The sequence below is a fragment of the Bubalus bubalis genome, chromosome 6 (assembly GCF_019923935.1).
Source record: "Bubalus bubalis isolate 160015118507 breed Murrah chromosome 6, NDDB_SH_1, whole genome shotgun sequence".
NCBI lineage: Eukaryota > Metazoa > Chordata > Mammalia > Artiodactyla > Bovidae > Bubalus > Bubalus bubalis.
In genome coordinates, this window is record NC_059162.1 from 51,047,455 (window position 1) to 51,069,363 (window position 21,909).

The 21,909-nt window shown below is 47.6% G+C and overlaps 1 protein-coding gene across 5 annotated transcripts; it reads left to right on the top strand.

The window, feature by feature from the left end:
* Positions 1-10,336: 10,336 nt before the first annotated feature.
* GFI1 (growth factor independent 1 transcriptional repressor) lies at positions 10,337-21,137 on the top strand. 5 transcript variants are annotated; one of them, XR_006551808.1, is made up of 8 exons: positions 10,337-10,466; positions 12,844-13,054; positions 13,373-13,555; positions 15,406-15,887; positions 16,010-16,147; positions 17,170-17,335; positions 17,565-17,683; positions 19,763-19,855. XR_006551808.1 is itself a non-coding variant. In XM_025288266.2 (7 exons), the coding sequence occupies exons 2-7, from the start codon at positions 12,940-12,942 to the stop codon at positions 19,939-19,941; spliced, it is 1,263 nt and encodes a 420-aa protein (XP_025144051.1). In that variant the 5' UTR covers positions 10,339-10,466; positions 12,844-12,939; the 3' UTR covers positions 19,942-21,137. The 5 variants fall into 5 exon arrangements, 4 of the variants coding, with proteins under 4 accessions (XP_025144051.1, XP_025144054.1, XP_025144052.1 ...); XM_025288266.2 differs by lacking the exon at positions 17,565-17,683 and having other exon boundaries at positions 10,339-10,466; positions 19,763-21,137; XM_025288267.3 differs by lacking the exons at positions 10,337-10,466; positions 17,565-17,683 and adding an exon at positions 11,827-11,956 and having other exon boundaries at positions 19,763-21,137.
* Positions 21,138-21,909: the final 772 nt, after the last annotated feature.

Below are 21,909 nucleotides of genomic sequence, written 5' to 3' on the forward strand. Positions count from 1 at the left end.
GGCTCTTCCGTCCATGGGATTTCCCAGGCAAGAGTATTGGAGTGGGGTGCCATTGCCTTCTCCACATTCCAGGATTAGGTTGGGAATATAATCTCATCTTGTCACCCAATATTCATTAAAAACTCAGTAGGGAGAAGCAATTTTCAGAAAGTGCATGGTGCATGCGTGCTCAGTTGTGTCTGGCTCTTTGCTACCCCATGGACTGTAGCCCACCAGGCTCCTCTGTCCATGAAATTTTCCAGGCAAGAATACTGGAGTGGGTTGCCACTTCCTTCTCCAGGGGATCTTTCTGACCCAGGAATTGAACCCGCATCTCTCGTGTCTCCTGCGTTGGCAGGCGGGTTCTTTACCACTGCACCACCTGGAAAGGATTATACTTTTTCAGACAATCTAGTCTAAAACATATCCATGGATTAAACCAGATCATTAGACAGCTGGTGCCTTGCTGGACAGTGCATAGTTTCTCAAAGTATAATTCTTACCAATTTGTACTTTAGTGTGATATCAACATTGTGTAATAAGTGTTACATATATTATAAGGAGGTATGAGAATACTGTTCATTTCTATCATAGAGTTAACCACTTTTTAGGATTCCAGAAAGAAATATAGCTTGTCTTATAATATATAGCTGGTTATAATTTATATATTATAAAATATAGCTCATCTTATAACTACCAAAAATAGTTAATAGTAATAGTCTCAGCTTTGCATTAGAAAGAATGAGAGAGAGAGAGAAGAAAAAGAAATAAAACATTTTCATCTACCCTCTCTGACTCCTTCCCAGAGAATCCAAGCAAAAACATGGAGAAGTTTTGGTTAGATAGGCATCATGGAATATGTCAAAATCAAATAAGTGATTTTCTACAATCCAAACTATAAAATACTTCCCAAACCAGAAGCAAAAATGTGTATGCAAAGAGTAGATCACACTCTTGGGTTTTCCTGGTGGGTCAGTGGTAAAGACGGAGAAGGCAATGGCACCCCACTCCAGTACTCTTGCCTGGAAAATCCCATGGACGGAGGAGCCTGGTGGGCTGCAGTTCATGGGGTCACTAAGAGTCGGACACGACTTAGCGACTTCACTTTCACTTCCATGCATTGGGGAAGGAAATGGCAACCCACTCCAGTGTTATTTCCTGGAGAATCCCAGGGACGGGGGAGCCTGGTGGGCTGCCGTCTATGGGGTCTCAGAGTCGGACACTAAAGTGACTTAGCAGCAGCAGTGGTAAAGAATCCACCTGCCAATGCAGGGGCATGGGATCAATCCCTAATCCAGGAAGATCCCACATGCCTTGGCGCTACTAAGTCCGTGTTCCACAACTATTGAGCCTGTGCTCTAGAGCCTGGGAGCCCCAACTGTTGAAGCCTGTGCGCCGAGAGCTGGTGCACCACACCAAGAGCAGCGCTGAAATGAAGAGCAGCCCCTGCTCGCCACAACTAGAGTCAAGGCCACACAGCAATGGAGACCCAGTATAGCCAAAAATAAATGAATAGAATTATAAAACAAACAAACAAAAAACAAAATTCTAACCCCAGCTTCATGTATCATGTGAGTCTCAGGTCTGTAGTAGAAACTGTGCAATGGTGCTGACTGGCTGTGCTTATCAGGGTTCTCCAGAGAAACAGAGCCACTTGGATGTATCTAGATATATATGAGAAAATTTATTACAGGAATTAGCTTACCCTGTTATGGAGGCTAGGAAGTGCCATGATCAACAAGCTGGAGAACCAGGAGACCAGTGGTATAATTCAGGCTGTGTCTAAATGTTTGAGAACCAGGACAACTGATGGTGTAACTCCAGTCTGAGGCCGAAGGCCTGAGAACCAGAAATTCCAACGTCCAAGGCTAAGAGCAGATGGGGTGGAGGGTGGAATTCACCCTTCGTTTCCACCTTTTTGTTCTCTTAGGGCCCTCTATAGATTGAATGATACCAGCCCACATTGTTAAGGACAATATTCTTTACTTTATTTACCGATTCGAAGTCTAATCTTTTTGGGAAACACCCTCACAGATACATCCAGAAATAGCATTTTGCCAGTTATCTGGGTATCCCTTTTTGTGTCAAGATGACACAAAAAGTTAATCATCACACTGGTCAAAAGAAAAGTCCCTGGGGAATTCCCTGGAGTCCTAGTGGTGAAGACTCTGCCTTTCACTGCCATGGACAGGGGTTCAATCTCTGGCCAGGGAATTGAGATCCCACAGGCTGCATGGCCATATCAGAGGCCTGGAGTAGGACGGAAATATTCTTCATTCATTAATTTTGTCTTTTATTTACCTTCCATGCTATAGTCACTTCTTGGTTGGTAAAAGAGAGCAGAGACTCCCATATCCATCTCTGTACCCATCATGGGGCACAGTATGTGAAATTCATCCAGTATTCACTAAATATTTGCTGAATTAAACTGAATCATGCTATTGGGACTTTCCTGGCAATCCAGTGACTAAGATACCAAGCTCCCAATGCAGGAGACCCAGCTTTGATCCCCGGTCCAGGAAGATTCCACATGCCTCACAGCAACTAAGCCTGTGAGCCACAACAAGAGAAGCCACCACAATGGCAAGCCCGCATGGATGCCACAACTAGAGAAAGTCTGTGTAAAGCAATGAGGGCCCAGTGCAGCAGCTCCCCCCTCCAAAAAAAAATTAATAAAATGCTTCCTGGCAAGTCCTGGGCATTGTCTGGAGTATGAAAGCTACTGCTCCCACACTGTGGGTCCTACCTCCCTCCAAGAGCCCTCCTGCAGGGTCTGTGGCCAAGGCTGGCCTGGGTTTGAATCTTGGCCCTGTCCTCTGGCCATGTGATCTAGGAAAGACAAACCTCTTCAAGTCTATTTCCACAGCATGTTTATTGGGATGGTTAAAGACAGTGTATGAAAGGGCCTCAATAGTGCTTTGGTATATGGAAACAATAACTAACAGTAAATGCCAACTCGATGCCTCACATCTGTTAACTTGTTAAGTCTCTGCAGTGCAACAATCTACGAGGTAGGTGCTATTCCTATAAGCATGTTCACAGATAAAGAAACTGGGGGGCTGAGAGGCTGAGGAACTTGCCAAAGGCTAATAAATGAAAGAGTCAGAATTTCTAGATTTTAGAAACCTGGCTCAGAGTCCATGTCTTTAATGACTACATTCTGCTCTTTCTTGGTTACTATGGTCTTTATAATTTTTCTTGGCAGAGGTGTAACTATTGTATTCATTTGGGAAAATAATTTGTCAATATATGTTCATAAACTTGAAAAAATTCTTATTCTTTGATGCAGTAATTCCATTTCTGGCAATCAATCCTAAAGAAAGAATTATACATACATAAAAACCCAAATGCACTTTAAAAAAAATCACAGGGACTTCCTTGGTGGTCCAATGGCTTCCCAATGCAGGGGTCCCAAGTCAAATCCCTGGTCAGGGAACTAGATCCCACATGCCACAGCTAAGGACCACACATGCCACAAATGAAGACCCAGAGAAGCCAAATAAATAAATATAAATATTTTTTTATTTATTTTTTTGTTGCTGTTGTCAAAGCAATGTCTCTGCTTTTTTTTTTTTTTTTACTTTACAATATTGTATTGGTTTTGCCATACATTGACATGAATCCACCACGGGTGTACACGTGATCCCCATGCCTCCCTCCTCCCTCCCTCCTCCCTCCCCATCCCATCCCTCATGGTCATCCCAGTGCACCAGCCCTGAGCACCCTGCATCATGCATCGAACCTGGACTGGCAATTCCTTTCACATATGATAATTTACATGTTTTAATGCCATTCTCCCATATCATCCTGCCCTTGTCCTCTCCCACAGAGTCCAAAAGTCTGTTCTGTACATCTGTGTCTCTTTTGTTGTCTCACATACAGGGTTATCGTTACCATCTTTCTAAATTCTATATATATGCGTTAGTACTGTATTGGTGTTTTTCTTTCTGGCTTACTTCACTCTGTATAATAGGCTCCAGTTTCATCCACCTTATTAGAACTGATTCAAATGTATTCTTTTTAATGGCTAAGTAATATTCCATTGTGTATATATACCAAAGCTTTTATATATTCCAAAGCTTTCTTATCCATTCGTCTCCTGATGGACATCTAGGTTGCTTCCATGTCCTGGCTAAATCACAGAATTATTCATAGTAGGGAAAAAGACAAACAATTGTCCAGAAAAATGTTAATAAATAAAATCATAACACATCATTTAAATGGACAATTATGCAATATGATCACAGTATACAAAATATACATTATACTTTAAGACTGAGAAAAACATTCCAAAATATTATTAGTGGTAAAGCTTAGGTAATGGGGTATGGAAGTGTGCTTTAATATGTTCTTTTATCAACTTTACAAGTGTTCTGTCATACAGCTATTCTGATTTTAGCAAGTTACTCACTTAATGCTGTTTTCTGGGCTTGGAGCAGGAGGTGAGGAAATGTGTCCCCTTTCCTCTACTAATAAAAATTATCAGCTTCATCTCCCCCATCCTTATCACTTCCTAAGGCTCTAACAGGCACATGGCTTTTGGCTCAAGGCTTTTCCTCCCTGTGCTGGATGTGGAATGATTAGCAGGGTTTGGTGGAAAGAGACAAGATGGGAATAGATTTGGTTGAGTTTGCAAAAGCTGCTAGTTATCAGAACCTAGGCTTCTTAAACCACTGGTGTCCTTGGGCAGGAAATAGAAACAACTCTAATGTCTGCCTCTGAGAAGTACCAGCCTTTTTCTCTTCTCCACGAGGCCAGTAAGCAGAACTAGAGCACCCCAGTGGGTTGCATCTGCCTAACACGAGTCATGCTGTCCTTCTACCAGGGACCTGACTGAGCTGCTATGTGGGCTGATCTTTTGACCTTCACAGACCGCCTGAGTTTTCCAGGGGTCTTAACTCCCACCTTACTTCTAGGTCAGACAATCTGTGTAGCAGAGCTATGCTTTGTGAGTAATTTTTTAAAGTTACAATATATAGGCTTTATGTTTCATCTAGGGTAAACACAGGATAAAATGATCACCAAACATCCTGGAGGAAATGATGAAAAACTCAAAAGAAAAATAATATTATATTTTCTCTCGCGCTACATTTTCCATTCACCAACTAAAATATACTTTTTTTCCATAAAAGTTCACGCTGGGTATGTTTCTATGAAGAGTCATTTCATGCAGCCCACACATAAGATGACACTTTATTCAGTCAATCTGTTCTTAGGAACAATGTAAAAATATACGTGGTGAGGTTAACAATTTTCTTATTTGAACTCTGAACACCTAAGCTGACAGCTCCCTCCCTCTTTAGATGTTTGAAATTCTTTATGTAAATGTTTAAATTTTTATAGCTAAGAGAATATATTTTATAATGTGACAAGATTTAAATATATTAGTCCCAAAATGTTTATTAAAGGAAAATAGTGTTTTTCTTTATGTTTGCAAAGGTTCTGAATATTAATACAAGATTGGGTCTTACTCATAGCATATCTTATATTAATTTATCTCCAAATTTCTTCTACCCATTTCCCAACTTTTGCATACATTGTTAAAAAAGCATTACCCACTTTGCATAAATGATGATACCATCAGATCTTATTCTGACTTACTGTATCATTTGAATGTTATTTTGATAACTTGATGCTTATAAGGGTGGAAGTGAGACAAATATAGTACCTCACAGAATTATCATTCTGCATTTATAGCCCTTTAATTCATACAATTTAGAAAAATATATATTTCCATTTAGCTTCACCCACTAAAATAACTAATCCAAAGACAAAAATTAGATAGTTTTTTAATACCATGAGAACAAAATCATAGCAGTATGACAGGGTGTGGCCACTGTCCAACAAATACTTCTTGTGCATAAAATAAAAACTTCTTCTGCATAAAAATAAAAACTAGTTCTATGTCTAGTTTTTTATCATGGCCTTACTTTTCCATAGTTGATTTTTAAATCTTTTAACTGTTTGCTATATATTATGATTTTTTTTTTTTTTTTTTTTTTGTGGCTTGTGCATTACCCAAACACTTTTTCTGGTATGTAACAAGAGCCATAAAAAATATTTCTTGTTGGATCCAGAAATTCCACCCCTAGAAAGATATTCTGAAGAAACAATTTAAAATATGGGTAAAGCTATAGTCAGAAAACTTATCACTGCATTATTTAAAATAGTAAAAAATGAAAATAAGCTAAATACTGAGACAGGCATGATTAAGTAAATTATAGTAACCTAGTTGATAGATTTTTTATGTCAATTATCAATTATCAAAAAAATAATATAAAAGCAAGGAACATGATTGTCATGATTTCTATTTAAATAATTTTATTATAAAATAGTTTTGTTCAAGTAAAGAATTTCTGAAAAACTAAAGAGAATAGAAGAAATATTATTATCCAGTGGAAAAAAACAGAATACATATTTGTATTTGTGATATGATTCTAATCACTTTTTTTAAAAGAAGTAAAGCAAAAATATCAAAATGTTGTCTTGCTATGGTTTCTTCTTTTGTGTGTTTATCAAATTTTATCTAATATAATTTATAATGAAAAATATATTTAAAAAATAAAGCATCACCTTTTTTGTAGACAAAATCTCTTCTCTGATTTACAGAGGAGCCCCATGCCTAATTTCATCCTGTGATTTTTTTTTTTCTTTTCACTCTGTGTATTAAACATTGGTTTTACTCTCAATGTCTCTCCCACATCTACTCCTCAGTCAAAAGTTCATGGTATTTGATACACGTGAGGCATTTCTTGCTTTAAAGATGGGAAAACTAAGTTCTGAAACAAGTTAATTATTCATATAACATCATCCAAGTAAATCCATAGGATATCTAGAAAGGAAAATAGATATTTGATTCATTTTTTTCCCCTGATCTTTGCTTTTTAAAAAATCCAAATCTCTGCAAAATGCTGTCACAAAGTTCACTTACTTGAAGTTGAGCAAACTGAATCAGGACATGGAACAAGGAGGTTAAACCCAAGACACCTTCACAGAGAGCATTCTTTCATTCTTGGTACTCAGAGGAATCTGTGAAGAGTGGAAATCAGAGGACTGCTCCACGGTCTTGCAAGGTTGATAAGTATTTGGCCTTTGCAGATGAGAAACTGAGGCTGGGAGAATTGAGGTAAATTGTTCAAAGTAACAGGGCTAGTAACTAGCGGAACAGAGATTGATACCACAAATGGCCATCTACAAAAAGCCCAGACTCTTTCCTCTCCTGATAGCATCACTGTGATGATAAAATGATGCAAACGTCACAGAAATGTGTGCTGGAAATGGAGGCATTACCTCTCCTCTGCGGCTTCAGGATCACCCATTTTCCTATGCCTCTCACAAACAGAACAGAGATGGTAACTGTCAAGTTTTGTGAAAAAAAAAAAAAAAAAAAAAAAAACCTAAACAAGAAACTGGTAATATCCTGTTACCATCTTCTTTCTAAAAATGTCTCAAATCTTTTGTTGCAGGGAAATTCTGATTTACGAGATGGTGCTTGAAATAAATGGGTCACTGGCCAGAGCTTGGAAATGTTTGCCATATGAAGAAGGTCATTTGGCATCTGCAGATATATTATTATTGTTATTTAATAATAATTAGTAAATTACTGACAAAATTAGTATATTTAACATGTTTTTTTTGAGAAAACAAGTGTTTATACAAAATTACGCACCACGCCTACATTCTGCTTACTATTTTATCCAGTTTCAAAAGAATGTTTGGGGAGACACATTCTTCCTAGATTTAAAAAAGTGTACCTTTCAAGGGTAGGGGTTGTCTTACTCACTTCACTCTCCATGTAGTAGTGAATGAGAGGGAACTTGGAATAGTGGGAATCAGGTTCATTCTATCATCGTTTCTGGTCCTGGCTCTATGCTGCTTCTTGGCAAGTTTCTTATCCTTTCTGGGTGCCCCTCTTCTTACCTTTCTCCTCTGTCCCCCTCTAAGTATGAGAATCATATTCTAAAACTATACACCTGAGAGATGACCTGATCTCGATGGCTGACTATTTTTCATGTGTATTTATTTATTTGAATTAGTAATGCATCCACGTGGCTCACAACATAGAATATGTAAAGGGGAATTCAGGGCCACTTCCCTCCACCTGCTCCTTTCTGGGAGCCCCTGTCCCAGTCCCAGTTTTACTTTCCAAACTTAGAGGTTCTGAAAGGCAAAAAAGAAAAAGGCAAGATGACTAGATTTCCTCTGAATGAAAGGGATTTATTCTAAGGTAATTATCTGTTCCCTTCATAGTCTCGCCATGCTTTCTGAAACTTTAAACAGCAACCCTCAACTAAATTACTAACTAATCACAGTGCCTTTTCAAGAAATTTTGAGTTTGAACTTACTAATGTGCAAAGGAAATGGTTCAGCCATTTCTCTAGAACTTAGTTGATAATAAGTTTTCTTTGGTCTCATTATCATTAAAATTTTTTTCTTTCTTTTTTTTTTTTTTTTGCTGTTGAATAAAATAGAAGGGAAAAAAGATGTGTTTTGACTGCTTTAAGATTTTTGTATCTTAGGTAAGGACAAAGTACACAAATAAAAACTTCGAAATGACCGTAATTTCCTTTCAGCTAATTCAATATTTGTAGTCCTTCTGATTATGACTGCTCGCTTCTGCACTTATTTATAAAGAAAGTGTGTTAAGCAAATGAACAGTAGTGTAAGGAGGACAGCTAGTCACACAATTAAGATGTGTGTATGGTCCCACACCTGTTACATAGTAGGTGTGCAGTTACTACGTATAAAACGTAGGTGTGCAGCTACTACGTATAAAACGTCTAAATTATTAAAGCATGCTTGAAGCATGGCAATAGTAACCAAATACTTTCCACAAACCTTTAGATTTACAATGCAAATTAGAAATCACTTAAAAAAATTCTCTAAGGACTTTTTTCCATGACAACTTTGGATTAATCTAAAAAATAGTAAGTTATTGTGCAGTAACTGAGGAACACCACTCTCTTCCCTGGAGATTTGTTGTGCAGAAAGTAGTGATCAAAATTAATTTATTTAGGAAATCAAGGTAATTATAACGGCTATCAATCCCCCTTAAGAAAGGTTTATGCTTTAAGTACACACCACAGGCCACACTCTTTGGATCATCACATACAGTCTAGCACTGGAGGTTTTTGTATTTGTTTATTTATGGGTGAGGTTTTAATTCTTTCGTCTTCTACAATTAATTAGTTAATTAATACTATTCTTTCGCTTAGTCAGTCCGCAGACATTCCCGCCAGGATGTAATGCTGTAGATCCACTGCCTGCCTCGTGGAACACACAATCGCAGCGAAGACTGACTTTTCAATAATCAGCAGGGTGGTGCTTTTATGGCGCCTTACTGCTCCCCTCCAGTCCAGGTGCCTGGGTTGACCTTAGGCGGTGACGGAGCCCGCGCCTGGGGTACGGCTCTCCCTGGCTTGTCCCGGCAGGGCGGGGTCAGCCGAGCAGCCGCCGTCGCTGCCCCCGCGCGCTCCCTCCCGCGCGGCCTTTAATTTTGCAGCTCCGACCACCGGAAATTAGCCGCCGGCAGAGCGGACCCGGCCCAGCTCAGAGGAGCGCGGCGTGGGGAGGGCGCGCCTGCCAGCCCAGTCGGGCGCCCGCGGGACGCGCCGCCTGCACCCTTTAGGCCGGGGGCTCGGCGCTCGCCCACCTCTTCCAAATTTAACCATTACCTAAATCCGAAGGGAAATGAGCAAACCTCTGGGATTGGGTGTCAAGGTATTTTCAGCCTTGTTGGGCGTATTTATCCCGAAGTGTTTCCACAACAAGCTATTTCGGGTCTGCGGGGCAGGTTTCGCTCTGCGGACGCCGCGGCCACTTGCCGGGCTCCAGGCCGGCGGCACCGCGGGCGGGTGATTCACGGCCCCGACTCGGGGGCGGCGTAGCCCAAGCAGGCGGCGGGGCTGGGTGTGTGTGTGTGGTGGTTGGGGGCGTGGGGTGGGGGGGGGAGTGTCCCGGCCCAGATGGGCGGGGAAGCCTCCTCGGAGCTGGACGCTACCAGCCCCGGCGCTCCAGTCAATCTGTGTCCTGAATCTGTGACTTCTTCTCGCTGCGGAAGTCTCCCAGGAGCCAAGAATAGTTCTTTTTCTTTCGAGTCATTTCTAGTGCCCGGGTGTTTGGGCCCTCTGGGTCTCCCCATCTCCTGCCTTCCCACAGAGGGAAAAAAAAAACACGGAGAGAGCCGCGGGGGAGGGCGCTAGGAAGGCCGGGCCCCTAGTCCACGTCCTATACACCCTTGCGCAAAGGAGGAGCGCGCCCTGCCGCCCGACTGGGGCTTGGAGGAGAGGGGGGGGTGGGGGGACGGGCAGGTCTGACAGGGCTAAGCGAGCTACTCCTTAACGCTCAGGAAGTGAAGCTTGTGGTTTTGGGGGCTGAGCTCGGAAGGAGATTTAAAAAAAGAGAGAAAGAGAGACAGCGCGGTCTCTCCCGAAAGCAACTCAGTTTGAAAACTCTCGGAGCGCTGTGCCCGCGCCCTGACCCCTCAGGTAGGTCCGCTGCGCCTCTCTCCCTGGCGGGGGCGGACGCGGGAACTGGCACGGCGCTGCCGCTGCGGGGAAGACCGGAGGGCGCTACCGGGTTCCCACACGAGGTCGGCCGCAGCTTGGGAGCCAAAAGAGCTGTATCCTCTTGGTCCCCGCGCGACCCCTACGGAGGCGCTGGGGATCTGGCTCAGAGGACCCAGGCCAGGCAGTTTGGTTCTGCGAGGGAGCGGGATCCACAGGAAAGGAAACATCTGGTGGGGAGACGGCGGCAGCTGAGCTCTCCAGCTCCCGCCATCCCAGGCCCTGGCTGCGAAGAGTCTCGGCCGGCCCGCGTGCGCCGAGGGGACCGCCCCACCCCTCGGCCGCCAGCTGCTGCGAGAGGTCGCCTTCCCACGCGATCAGCCCTTGGTCCTACTACCGCTCTACCCACTCCACCCTCCCGGGAACGGACGGAGCCTGCCAGGCTGAAAGAGAGGCGCGCGGCTGTGGCCCGAGTCGGGAGGTTGCTTGCGTGCCTGCCTGATCCCGCGCTGTTCCAGCCAGTCCAGACTCGGCGGCGGTGGGGACAGCTCACCCCTGCAGCTCCGCCCCACCGCCGTCCCGCTCCGCACCGAGCCGCAGCAGGGCCCCTCGGGACATTTTCACCCTCGTTTTCCTTTTCCTCCGAGTTTCATAGCTGTTTAAGAAATTGATTTTTGGCTTTGTGGTGTCTTAAGTAGACAGCCGACGGAGCGGCTCATGCCGGGGCTCAGAGAAAACTGAACTGATAGTCGTTCGCCCTAGGGCAGCCGAGCACCCCGAAGCCTCCTAAATCCCCGATCGTAGGGGCTGGCCCGGACACGGGCGGGCGGCACCCTCACCCCAGGGGCCTTCTGGCGTTTAGGACACGGGAAACATCCCTTGGGACTCAGCTACACGTCCCAGCGGTCTTTTTCTCTCAAGCCTATCCTGTTCTTCCTCCGGGGAAGGGGACATGGTGGGGGCGTGGAGCGAGAACCCGTCTTGACTCCGGAGCGCCCACCGGCTGACTTTAGACCCTGTCCTGCGTCTTGCCCTGGGAGCCGCAAGACCCCTAGGTTGGCAGAATAAACCGGGCAAAGCCCAAGGATGACCCTTGTCCCGCCCGGGGATCCCCAGCGCCCTTGTGTCTGAACTAACCAAGACAACCGAGAGCTGCCATGCCCGAAGAGCCTACAGCTCGCACGTGAACCCGGCCCACATCGCCTTCACCGAGAGAGAAAGGCACATTCGTTTTCCCCGGACCTCCTAGCCCTCCTAGCCCCGCCCCCGGAGCGAGCCAGGGGCAAGAACCGTAGGCGCTGCCCCGCCTCCCCGCCGGGCTCAGGTTTCGACCCCAGGATTAGGTGAACTGATTGTGGGGGTTAATGAGAGCGGAGTAGCGGGCACTAACTCCCTCCCAGGCCCGCGAGCCCGGACCCCGGCTCTCCTGCTGCTGCCAGAGCAGCCTGCGCTCTCCCCGCGTGCTCTAAAAGGTGGGTTCTCTTCGGACTCCCGGACATCGTGCGTTTCCCAGCCGTAGCGCACGAATCCGGCTGGACTTTCCCTAGGGCGAGGTTTCTGGTGAGCAGAATGGCAAGTGCTTTTCCGAGACGTTGTTAGGTCTCCATGGTCCAGTATGTCTTGCTCGGATTCTTCTCTGCGCACCCGCGTCGCAACTTTTTCCCTGCGTGGGGGCACGAGTCAGGGCGTTCAAGATCACCGGGAAGCGAGTTTTCCCCGGGACCTTGCTTGGTCCTCTGCCACCTGCTTCCCTACCTTCCTGCCTTCTTTCTCTGGCCTTTGCTTCTCCCTAGTCCCTCTGCTGCAGTTCCCCCGACCCCGCCTCTCAGCCAGCCGGAGCCCTCTCTCCCCAGACCTCTTTTCACTGCAGTCTGTGAGCCTGCTCTTGGAGGCTTGGCTCTTTGCCCCAAGCGAGTTCGCTACCGTCTACACATTGCCCTCCCAGCCCCACTAAATTGATTGGCGCGTCTACGCCTTTCTCCCCAGACAGAAAGCAGATCCGTATAGGCTGTGTGGTCGAGTTGGGGTAACTGGCCCGCTGGGGACTTCAGCTCTCCAAGAGTTTGATACCACAATGAGTTTTGCTAGGGAAGGGGAGGGGCCGAGGGGCGTGGGCAGGGCAGAAGGAAGAGGCCTGAGTCGGAGCCCGGAGACGGGTTGAGCTACGGCGGCAGCAGCGGCGGGCTCGCGCCACCTGTCCGAGTGCCACCTGGTGAGCGTGGCGCAGCGGGGCCAAGCCCCTCCTCCCGGGGGCCTTCCTCCCTCCTCCCTGCCCGAACGCTCTCTCTGCTCCGCTGCCCAGTCCCGGGGCCCCGGAGCGTGCTGACCCGCGCGTTTCCACCCTGTTCTCCTCTCGCAGGTCTCCGCCTGGCTGGGGCTGACGAACTAGGGTGAAGGTGGGCTGACGGCGGCTCCAGCGACCCTTGGAGAGGAGCGGGGAGCGCGCCCGACCACCATGCCGCGTTCGTTCCTGGTTAAGAGCAAAAAAGCTCACAGTTACCACCAGCCGCGCTCCCCGGGACCTGACTATTCCCTCCGCCTGGAGAATGTACTGGCGCCAGGCGGAACAGGTGCGGGGAGGGCGCGGGCCGGGAGGGACTGCTCCCGGGGCCGTAGACTCTGCGTCCCGCCACATCTCCTAGGAACCGGGGGAAGAGTTCTGAACCCCCTTTGCTGCCTTTTCTTGTTACCCACCGTTTGGGTTCCTTTCGGGCTCGTCGCCTAGATTGCCAAGGCCTCCCTGCTCTCGCCCTTGGATCCAGGAGGGTTCAGGCCAGGTCTGGGGAGAGCTAAGAGAGCCCAGGTGCCACCATCTGGGGGGACGCACTTCAGAACCATCGGGCCAAACCAGACCCAACCTGAGCCCCTATCCGGCCTCTTCTCCGCAGACTGCATCTCGAGCACAGGCGGGGCGAAGGCGGAGCTCAGGGGCCGTGTGTCCCCCGAGTCTCAGCTGACCGAAGCCCCCGACAGAGCCTCCGCGTCCCCTGGCAGCTGTGAGGGCAGCGTGTGCGATCGGAGCTCGGAGTTTGAAGACTTCTGGAGGCCTCCGTCGCCTTCTGTGTCTCCAGGTAGGGACCTGTTGGGGGTTCTGGGGCCCGGGGAGGGAGGCGGGGGCAGGGACCCCGCGCTGAGCAATGAACCCGCGCGGCTTTGGGCACAGAAGTGCCAAATCGATTGCGGAGAATCTTTTCGAGAAGAGGGATTTATTCTTGGTTCCCGAGGGGAGGCATTGGCTTCTCTAGGCCAGCGTCAGCCTGCTCGCGGGGGTCGGCTGCTTGGATCCCAGGCGGCGGGACCTGGGCTGTTCATCCCTAACATTCATTGGCACGGAGCCAGTGGGCGAAAGAAAATAAATGAGTCGTTTCTTTGGGTAGCAATGTTGACATTTCGTTTTCTGATGAGAGATGATTGTTTACAAAGAGCCAGGATTCCAGAATACAGACCCCTCCCCGAGTCTCAAACAGAGACCTGGGCAGTCAGTGAAAAAAGAAGTGTCGTTGTCTTGAAAAATTAAGCTCGTTTCCGCGGCGTTGGGCCTGGCAGAGATGGGGCCCCAAGCCGGACAAAAATCTCGGTCCCTCGCTAGGTCTTCGCAGGCGCAGATTGGGGGCCTATTTTATTTTTTTGTTCTGCCGGGTTGGCCCGGCTTTGGGAACCAGTGCTTGTTGGTTTCATTTCCAGCCAGCAATCGAGTTTCGCGCAAACTGAGTGACTTGCGCGTTGGGTGGGGGCGAGTCTCCGGTTCCGGCGGAGGGGCATGGAGAGCGCAGGACCGGGATTCTGCTAAGGACCGGTTATTTCCAGATTCCATTTACCAGTCTTAAAAGATACCCCCAACCCCATCCCACACTCAGTGTGTGGATCTGGCTAAGCGAGGGCGTCTGGGAACAGGCCACCGGAGGGTCCTTCTTGGCTGTGCTGGACACCGCCCCGCAAGGACTGGGCGCCGCCGGAATCTCCGACGGAAACTCGAAGTGAGAAGCCACTTCTCACTGAAGTGGCTAGCCTGAGCTGGATCTGTTCACAGAACTGCAGTGTCTGTAAACAGATCTGTAAATCCGTGTGCACTGAGGGGAAAGTGTATATTGGTAGCTGGTTTTAGCAAAATTCGCAGGGGTGGGGGTGCAGAAGGCCGCTAATTCGGAAAGTTGTTCGTCTTGCAGGTGGTGGCTAAACCTTCAATTCTAAATTATTCTCCAAGAAATTCGTGTTTTGTTTTCTTTTTTGTCCCCTGTCAAACTACGATAGGAATGGGAACGGGGAGTATTTTGGCAAACAGATCAAGCCCCAAACCCACTTCCCGCTGCCTCTTCGCTACCTGCCAACACTGGATATTTAATAACGTTGAAGAGTGCTTACACCTTCCCGTTGTTGTTGTTTGTTTGTTTTTTCCCCCAGACACAAATGTCTCGGATAGGTCGGGCCATATTTTATTGGTCCTCGTCTCCCTCCCTCATTATAGATCCCAGGAAAGAAAAAGGACTGAGTGGGAACACGTAGGGGCCGGGAAAGCGCCGGCACTGGGCCCTCTGCCCGCAGGCTCGTCCAGAACAGTGGCCGCTTTCTCGTCCGGCACAGCTCGGCTCTGCTTCGAACGTTTGTAAAGCATGGCGCGCCCTTCTCTACGCGGCCGCCACATGTGCCGGTCCAGTCTAAAAAGACCCTCTTAACGTCGTGCGCTTCGGCTGTCCTGGCACAGAAAGTCCTCGCCCGATATCATTTTAAGTTTCTGTGTGCTGCCTTGCCGCCTCCAGTGGTTCTCGGAGGCCCCAGGGACCCGGCCAGGGTTTGAGCCTGGAGGCGTCCCTGGCACCCAGCGCAAGGCCCGGCGCCCCGGTGCTCCAGGGATGGGTGCCTGGCAGTTCCATAGACACACCAACCGGTTGACCTGACCGGACGCCCTCTTGTGCCTCCACAGCCTCGGAGAAGTCGGTGTGTCCGTCGCTGGACGAAGCTCAGCCCTTCCCCCTGCCCTTCAAGCCGTACTCGTGGAGCGGCCTGGCGGGTTCGGATCTGCGGCACCTGGTGCAGAGCTACCGGCCGTGCGCGGCCCTGGAGCGCGGCGCCGGCCTGGGCCTCTTCTGCGAGCGCGCCCCGGAGCCAGGCCATCCCGCGGCGCTGTACGGCCCGGAGCGAGCTGCGGGCGGCGCGGGGGCCGGGGCGCCCGGGGGAGGCAGCGCAGGAGGCGGAACTGCCGGCGGCGCGGGCCTGGGGCTCTTCGGCGACTTCGGGCCCGCGGCGGCAGGACTGTACGAGCGGCCGGCCACCGGCGGACTGTACCCGGAGCGCGGCCACGGGCTGCACGGCGACAAAGGCACAGGCGTCAAGGTGGAGTCGGAGCTGCTGTGCACCCGCCTGCTGCTGGGCGGCGGCTCCTACAAGTGCATCAAGTGCAGCAAGGTGAGGCTTCCGCGCGCCTGGCTTGACCGGCCCCGCGCCCGCGCCCCCCGGCCCGCGCCCAGCCGGCGTCCGCGCCCCTCGGCCCCTCTCAGCGGCCCTCTCCCCGGCCCCACCCGCCTCAGGTGTTCTCCACACCGCACGGGCTCGAGGTGCACGTGCGCAGGTCCCACAGCGGCACAAGACCCTTTGCGTGCGAGATTTGCGGCAAGACCTTCGGGCACGCGGTGAGCCTGGAGCAGCACAAAGCCGTGCACTCGCAGGTAAGCGCGGGGCGAACGGCCGCGCGCCGCCCTGCTCAGGTTTTCGCGTTCGGGGATCTCCTGTGCGACACCGGATGCTCTCCGCCTGGCAGCTTTCGCCTTGGACTTACCCCGACTGCCCCCAGTCCCCTCTGCCACGTCCCCTGGCTCAGACGTAGGCGTGGAGAGAGAGGTCGGGGGTTGCCGGCCTCGAGGCAGCCCTGGAGTTCGGTGTCACATTGTTTGTGAGACTCAGGAAAGTGATCTTGATCATTACTTTGGGTCTGAGGAAGTCTTGTATGCACTCCTGCAGGTGATATGTCAGATTTGTTAGCTCTGTTTCTTGGGCTCTTTCTTTTCACCAAATGGCTGATACTTAACCTGCCTTGACCTCTCCGGGTTGAAAAGGAGAATCTCAGCTCATTTAGAGCATCCAGTGTTTGTCCCGCTATTCTTTCATGTATTCATTTGTAAATATTTGTTGCTCAACTTCAGGTACTAGGTCCTTGAGAATCCAATAACACACCAGCTTCCTGACAGGATACCTTCACAGAGATTATGCTTTAGCTGAGAGGGTAGATAACCAAATAAGAACACAAGTAACGATGGCAGCAGAATGCTTATTTACAAACTCATTTGTTCAAAAGTATTCTGCCTCCTTCAACACCCACACTGGGTGGGGATGGGATGGGGGAGGAGCAGTTCAAGATTGAGGTCTAAGCCTCCCGTTGAGGAGGGTGGAGAAGTGTTTGTAAATGGGTGTCAAAAAAGCAGGGTGGGGATACAGTTTTGCCAAGGGGTGTGGAAGGTTGTGGCTGAAAAGTGTTTGGGTCGAAAAAATGTTAAAGGGGTAGAGGATAAGAGCGGGAAGGGTGGAGGCTGGAAATAAACTGGGAGGAGAGAGGATAATGGAGCACCCTATGTGGATGCAGAGTCCGAAGGAGGGGACAGTCCTGGTTTGGGGGATTTCAGGGTCAGTTGGTGGTGAGGAGAATGGCAGCCTAGACGATTGCAATAGGAATGCCACATCTTTCTCTCTGCAGGAACGGAGCTTTGACTGTAAGATCTGTGGCAAAAGCTTCAAAAGGTCGTCTACGCTGTCCACACATCTGCTCATCCACTCAGACACCCGGCCCTACCCCTGTCAGTACTGCGGCAAGAGGTTCCATCAGAAGTCAGACATGAAGAAACACACCTTCATCCACACTGGTGAGTGAAGGCCTTTGGCTGGTAGGAAACACCTGGTGAGGGGTGGGAAATGGGGGGAAGGTGGGGGAGGTCCAAGTGTTTCTCCCTGAGGCCAAGGTAATTCACCTCCTCTGTGATATTCTTGCAGAGAATGGTGGTGGGTGGGACCTCCCAGAAGGAGTTAATCCATGCAGAGAAAACTGAGGAGGCAGATTCTCTCAGATTCATTTACATACATGGTTCTCCACAGAGTCTTTGATTTGGGGTTATATCTGAAGAACCATTCAGCAGGTCAGCTGCAAGTTTTCTATCCTTGCAAAGAATATTTTCCTCTACGTTAGCAGCTGCTCCGACTTCTTTCTGCTCCAGGTGAAATATGAAGCTCTGGGTCCTTTCAGAGCATTGCTCTAAATGTTTACCTAGAGATCAAGATTTTCTCTAGGGCTTCCACCCAGCCTTTTCAGGGGGAAGGGTCTTATGTGCGACCTCTTGGCTGCATGTTTAGGAGTCTGACAGCTTTTTCTGATTGAGCAAGGGAAAAAATGGTAAATATTACTAGGCTTTTTCGGCTAAGCACTTTTAAAATGCAGTATCTCATTTTATGCTCACAACAACTCAGGGAGGTGAAGACTATTCCTTATCCCCATTTTAGAGAAGAATAAACATAAAGTGAGGCACAGAAGTGTTAGGTACTTTCTCAGAGTCATATTGGTAGCAAGTGGTAGATCCGACTTAAATTCAGGTCTGTCTGCTCTCAAGTGTCTATGCTCTCTACCACTGTTTATTGTATTCTATTTTCAAAGTCAAAAGGATTGGTGAATATAGAACTCCTCTATTCACTTATTGCCCTTTTTAAAATATAAGCAAGTTTGTCATAATAATGATGATTCTTTACTTATTATAATGCTTCATAACATACCAAATGCTTTCAAGTCTCTCTCTTCATTTGATTCTTACTCCTGTCCCATAAAGTAGAAGGAGCTGCTCTTACCATCATGAAACTCAGAGAGATGGAATGATTTACCAAAGTTCAGACTGGAAGTAAATCATCAGGCTGTGGAATGCTCTGGCTTCCAGTCCTGGATTCTAAAGTTTTGGTTTTGTGTAGGTGGCAGTTTTAATGCCAGGAGCACTCTCTTTAATAATCAACAAGATATTTACATGAGAGCCAGAATTTTATTTCAGAATATGAATACTGACTTAATTTGCAGTGTGTTCCAAACAATCACCATTGATGTTTTTAAATATGCCTGGCGTGCTGTGATTCATGGGGTTGCAGAGAGTCGGACATAACTGAGCGACTGAACTGAACTGAAGTGAATGTAGATGCCTCCGTCAGAAAACCCAGAAAAAATATCCTACTTTAATTGTGTTCTCTTGCCTGAAATTTCCATGCAACTCATTCCTGTTGAGTAAAGGTATTCAAGACGTTTACCAAAATGCAACTAGGATCTTGATTGAGTGAAACATTAAGCCTTTATCAAACGTTTTCATTATAGCTAGAATTTGTTTCTCAGATTTGTTTGACCCTAAAGGGATAGGATAAGTTTTGATGAGTGGTTCCTTATCAAGGAAATCTGAAGCACAAAGATAGAAAGGGGTATAGCAAGAGGAACAGAGAGTTCCTCAAAAACAAACTTCATCTATTTTGCATTTTTTCCAAGGCCAAACCTGACAATAATGCCATGCTGAGGCTATTTGAAAACATCATACTGCTTTTCCAAATGTTAAACTGCACATGGATTAGGGGGGGAAAGGAACACTTTTCTGTTATTTATTAATCCATGGTGAAGGAGCTGTTGGTATATAAAGAATCCTGTGATTAACCTCATTAAAAAAAAAAGTAAAATCAAGATAGAAAAGGATCAGCTGCCTTAAGAAATACTTTGTGACCCAGATGTGGATTTTTTAAAAATAAGACTTCAAGAAATACCCATCCTTCAGATGCATTCTGTTGTCCTCCAAGGGCAAGAAAGAAGGCAGCCTCACTGGTCCACACAGACCAACACCGACTTGGAAATTCAGATTTGAAAACTTCCTCTCCATTAGAACAGAGTCACATGGTTTGAAAGACAGCACCCCACCCCCCTACAGCCCTTGTGCTGAACATCTGCTGTGGGGAGCTTTCTACTTCTGAAGTCGGGGGTGTCCTCCCAGGGTGGATTCAGCTGCAGTTCTGGGGAGGGCACGTGGCCTGTGCTCTGCTTCCGTTTAGCAGGAAACGGTTTGAGGCCTCCGGCTGGGAACCCCCATGCAGAAAGCCTCCCTTCCACCTGGTGCACCTATGGCTTCCCTGGCCTTGCATTGCCACACACATCACCCTCCAGACTGCTCAAAGGCCTTAGGCTGTGGTGTAGCCAGCTGCTGCCAAGATCCTGTGGGTCACTGTGAGTCCCCGCTAGCTTTATCATGGACTCATGCTTCCCCCTCTCCCTTCCATCCCTGTAGGCGAGAAGCCCCACAAGTGCCAGGTGTGTGGCAAGGCATTCAGCCAGAGCTCCAACCTCATCACTCACAGCCGCAAGCACACAGGCTTCAAGCCCTTCGGCTGCGACCTGTGTGGAAAAGGCTTCCAGAGGAAGGTGGACCTCAGGCGGCACCGGGAGACGCAGCATGGGCTCAAGTGAGCACCACGCCTCATTCGCGTGTGCAGTCATACAACACTACGGAGGGCAGCCTCCCCACTTGCCACCAGCCACTTCCACAGATCTCTCTGGGGTGATACCTTTTCCCTTTCCTCCCTGGAACTGCCAGAGGAGATAAGTTACCTTTTCAAAGTCCAGCGTGGAGGGGGAACCGAATGACTCCCTGGGCAGAGGACTTGCCAAATAGGCTTCTTTACACCTGAAGACTCCCAGTGGAGAAGAAATTGGCTAAAATCTTTGGCCTGATAGTCCTCCCCATACCCAGACCTGTTCCACAGATAGAAAGCCCCTTGGGTTTCTTCCCTTCTCTTCCTGTCCAACCCCAGATACTTGTGTGGAAGAGGAGGAATCATCTCTCACAAGATAGATACATATTAATGTTTTTATCTGGAATGAAGAATGAGTGTTATTTTTTTCCTTCTGGGGACTTTGTTGACCCCTTTTTGTTGGGTGCTGCCTATAAAGCTTGGAGGAATTGTTTCTTGCATTTGAAAATTGGTTCAGAAACTGATTTGGGAAGGGAATTTCATACTTTTGAACATGACAAAAAATGCACTGTAGAGCCTGCCCAAAAAGAAGCAGAAGGAAAGTGGGCTTGGTGAGAAGAGATTCAAGGTTCTCCCTCCAGGAGACTTGTGAAGCCTTCTTCAGAAGAATGGAAGCACATAGTAATGCCTTTGGGTAAGGCTGTCATCCGTTCACTCAGCAAATGTCTATTGACCACCAGTTACCATGGTATCAGGCACTATGCTAGGTACTAGGGAGCCAGAGAGTAAAGTCTCAGTCTCTGTCCCTGACCTGCATCTCCAAGTAGCTGGGTCTGTTCTTCCCCACAAAGGAATTCTGAGAAGATAAAACAGGATCTTGAAACTTCCCTTCAGGTCGTTTGGATTTTATCAAACATAAACGAAAAATAGCTGAATAGATACTTCAAAGATTCATGTATAAATTGTTTTTTATTGTTAAGCTGATATTTTTAAGATGTCTAAGCTAGCAGGCATGTGGGAATGAAGGCTCTGTCTTCAACTCTTTTGAACCCTCCATGTGTACCACAGAGGGAAAAAAAGTGATATTTTTACTTTGATGTAAATGTTTTTAGATCTTCTGGAGTGTATTATGTTTGTTAATACATATTTATTAGAGTGATGTTTTAAGTTAATAAAGTATTAAGACTCTTATATATTGCTTTTCATTTAGGCAAGGAATTTGGGAAAGACCTTTGTTTTGGTCTGTATGGGGAGTTGGTACTGAAGGACACTGGAGTTAAATATAAAGCAGATAAGACAACATCCAAAAGAGAGCAAAATCCAATAGCTCTGGTTTTCATGTGTTTTTTTTTTTTTTTTTTTTTTTCTTTCATTCTGTGCCTGAGCACCTTCTTTCTTAACAGAAAAGCTAGGGTTACAAAAGTAAGCTTCTACCTTGCCAAGTCCCTGATATCCTACATGTATGTGCTCAGTCACTCAGTTGTGTCTGCATCTTTGCAACCCCATGGATTGTAGCCCACCAGGCTCCTCCGTCCATGGGATTCTCCAGGCAAGAATACTGGAGTGGATTGCCATTGCCTTCTCCAGGGGTTCTTCCCTACATGTTTATGGGCTCTTTATTCTGAGAGTTTCAGGATTTTTTTTTTTTTTTTTTTAAACAGGCCAGAAGGCTCCCTGATGAATAAAGACATTAGGAACCTTAGGTCTAGAGATTGAGTTAGTCACGACCCTGTCACCAGCATACCAGGTGACTTGGACAAATCGTTTGACCTTCCAGATACTGATTTCATTCACCATAATAATGAAGATATGATTCTGTCATCACAGTCCAAACCTGACTACTTCTCTGGAGATTGGAGGGAAAGAAGTATCTGAGATTGGTTAGCTACCTCACCTAAAACAAGTTATAAATCTGAAGACTGATGAGAGGCAGTAAAATTGGGATCTAGGTTATTTCTGGCTC

What these genes read in the sequence shown, in the direction of transcription:
- GFI1 (XM_025288266.2), top strand. Translation starts at nt 12,940, where the DNA reads ATGCCGCGTTCGTTCCTGGTTAAGAGCAAAAAAGCTCACAGTTACCAC. An exon ending in ACTGGCGCCAGGCGGAACAG is followed by an intron (nt 13,055 to 13,372) that starts GTGCGGGGAGGG and finishes TCTTCTCCGCAG; the next exon opens with ACTGCATCTCGAGCACAGGC. An exon ending in GTCGCCTTCTGTGTCTCCAG is followed by an intron (nt 13,556 to 15,405) that starts GTAGGGACCTGT and finishes GTGCCTCCACAG; the next exon opens with CCTCGGAGAAGTCGGTGTGT.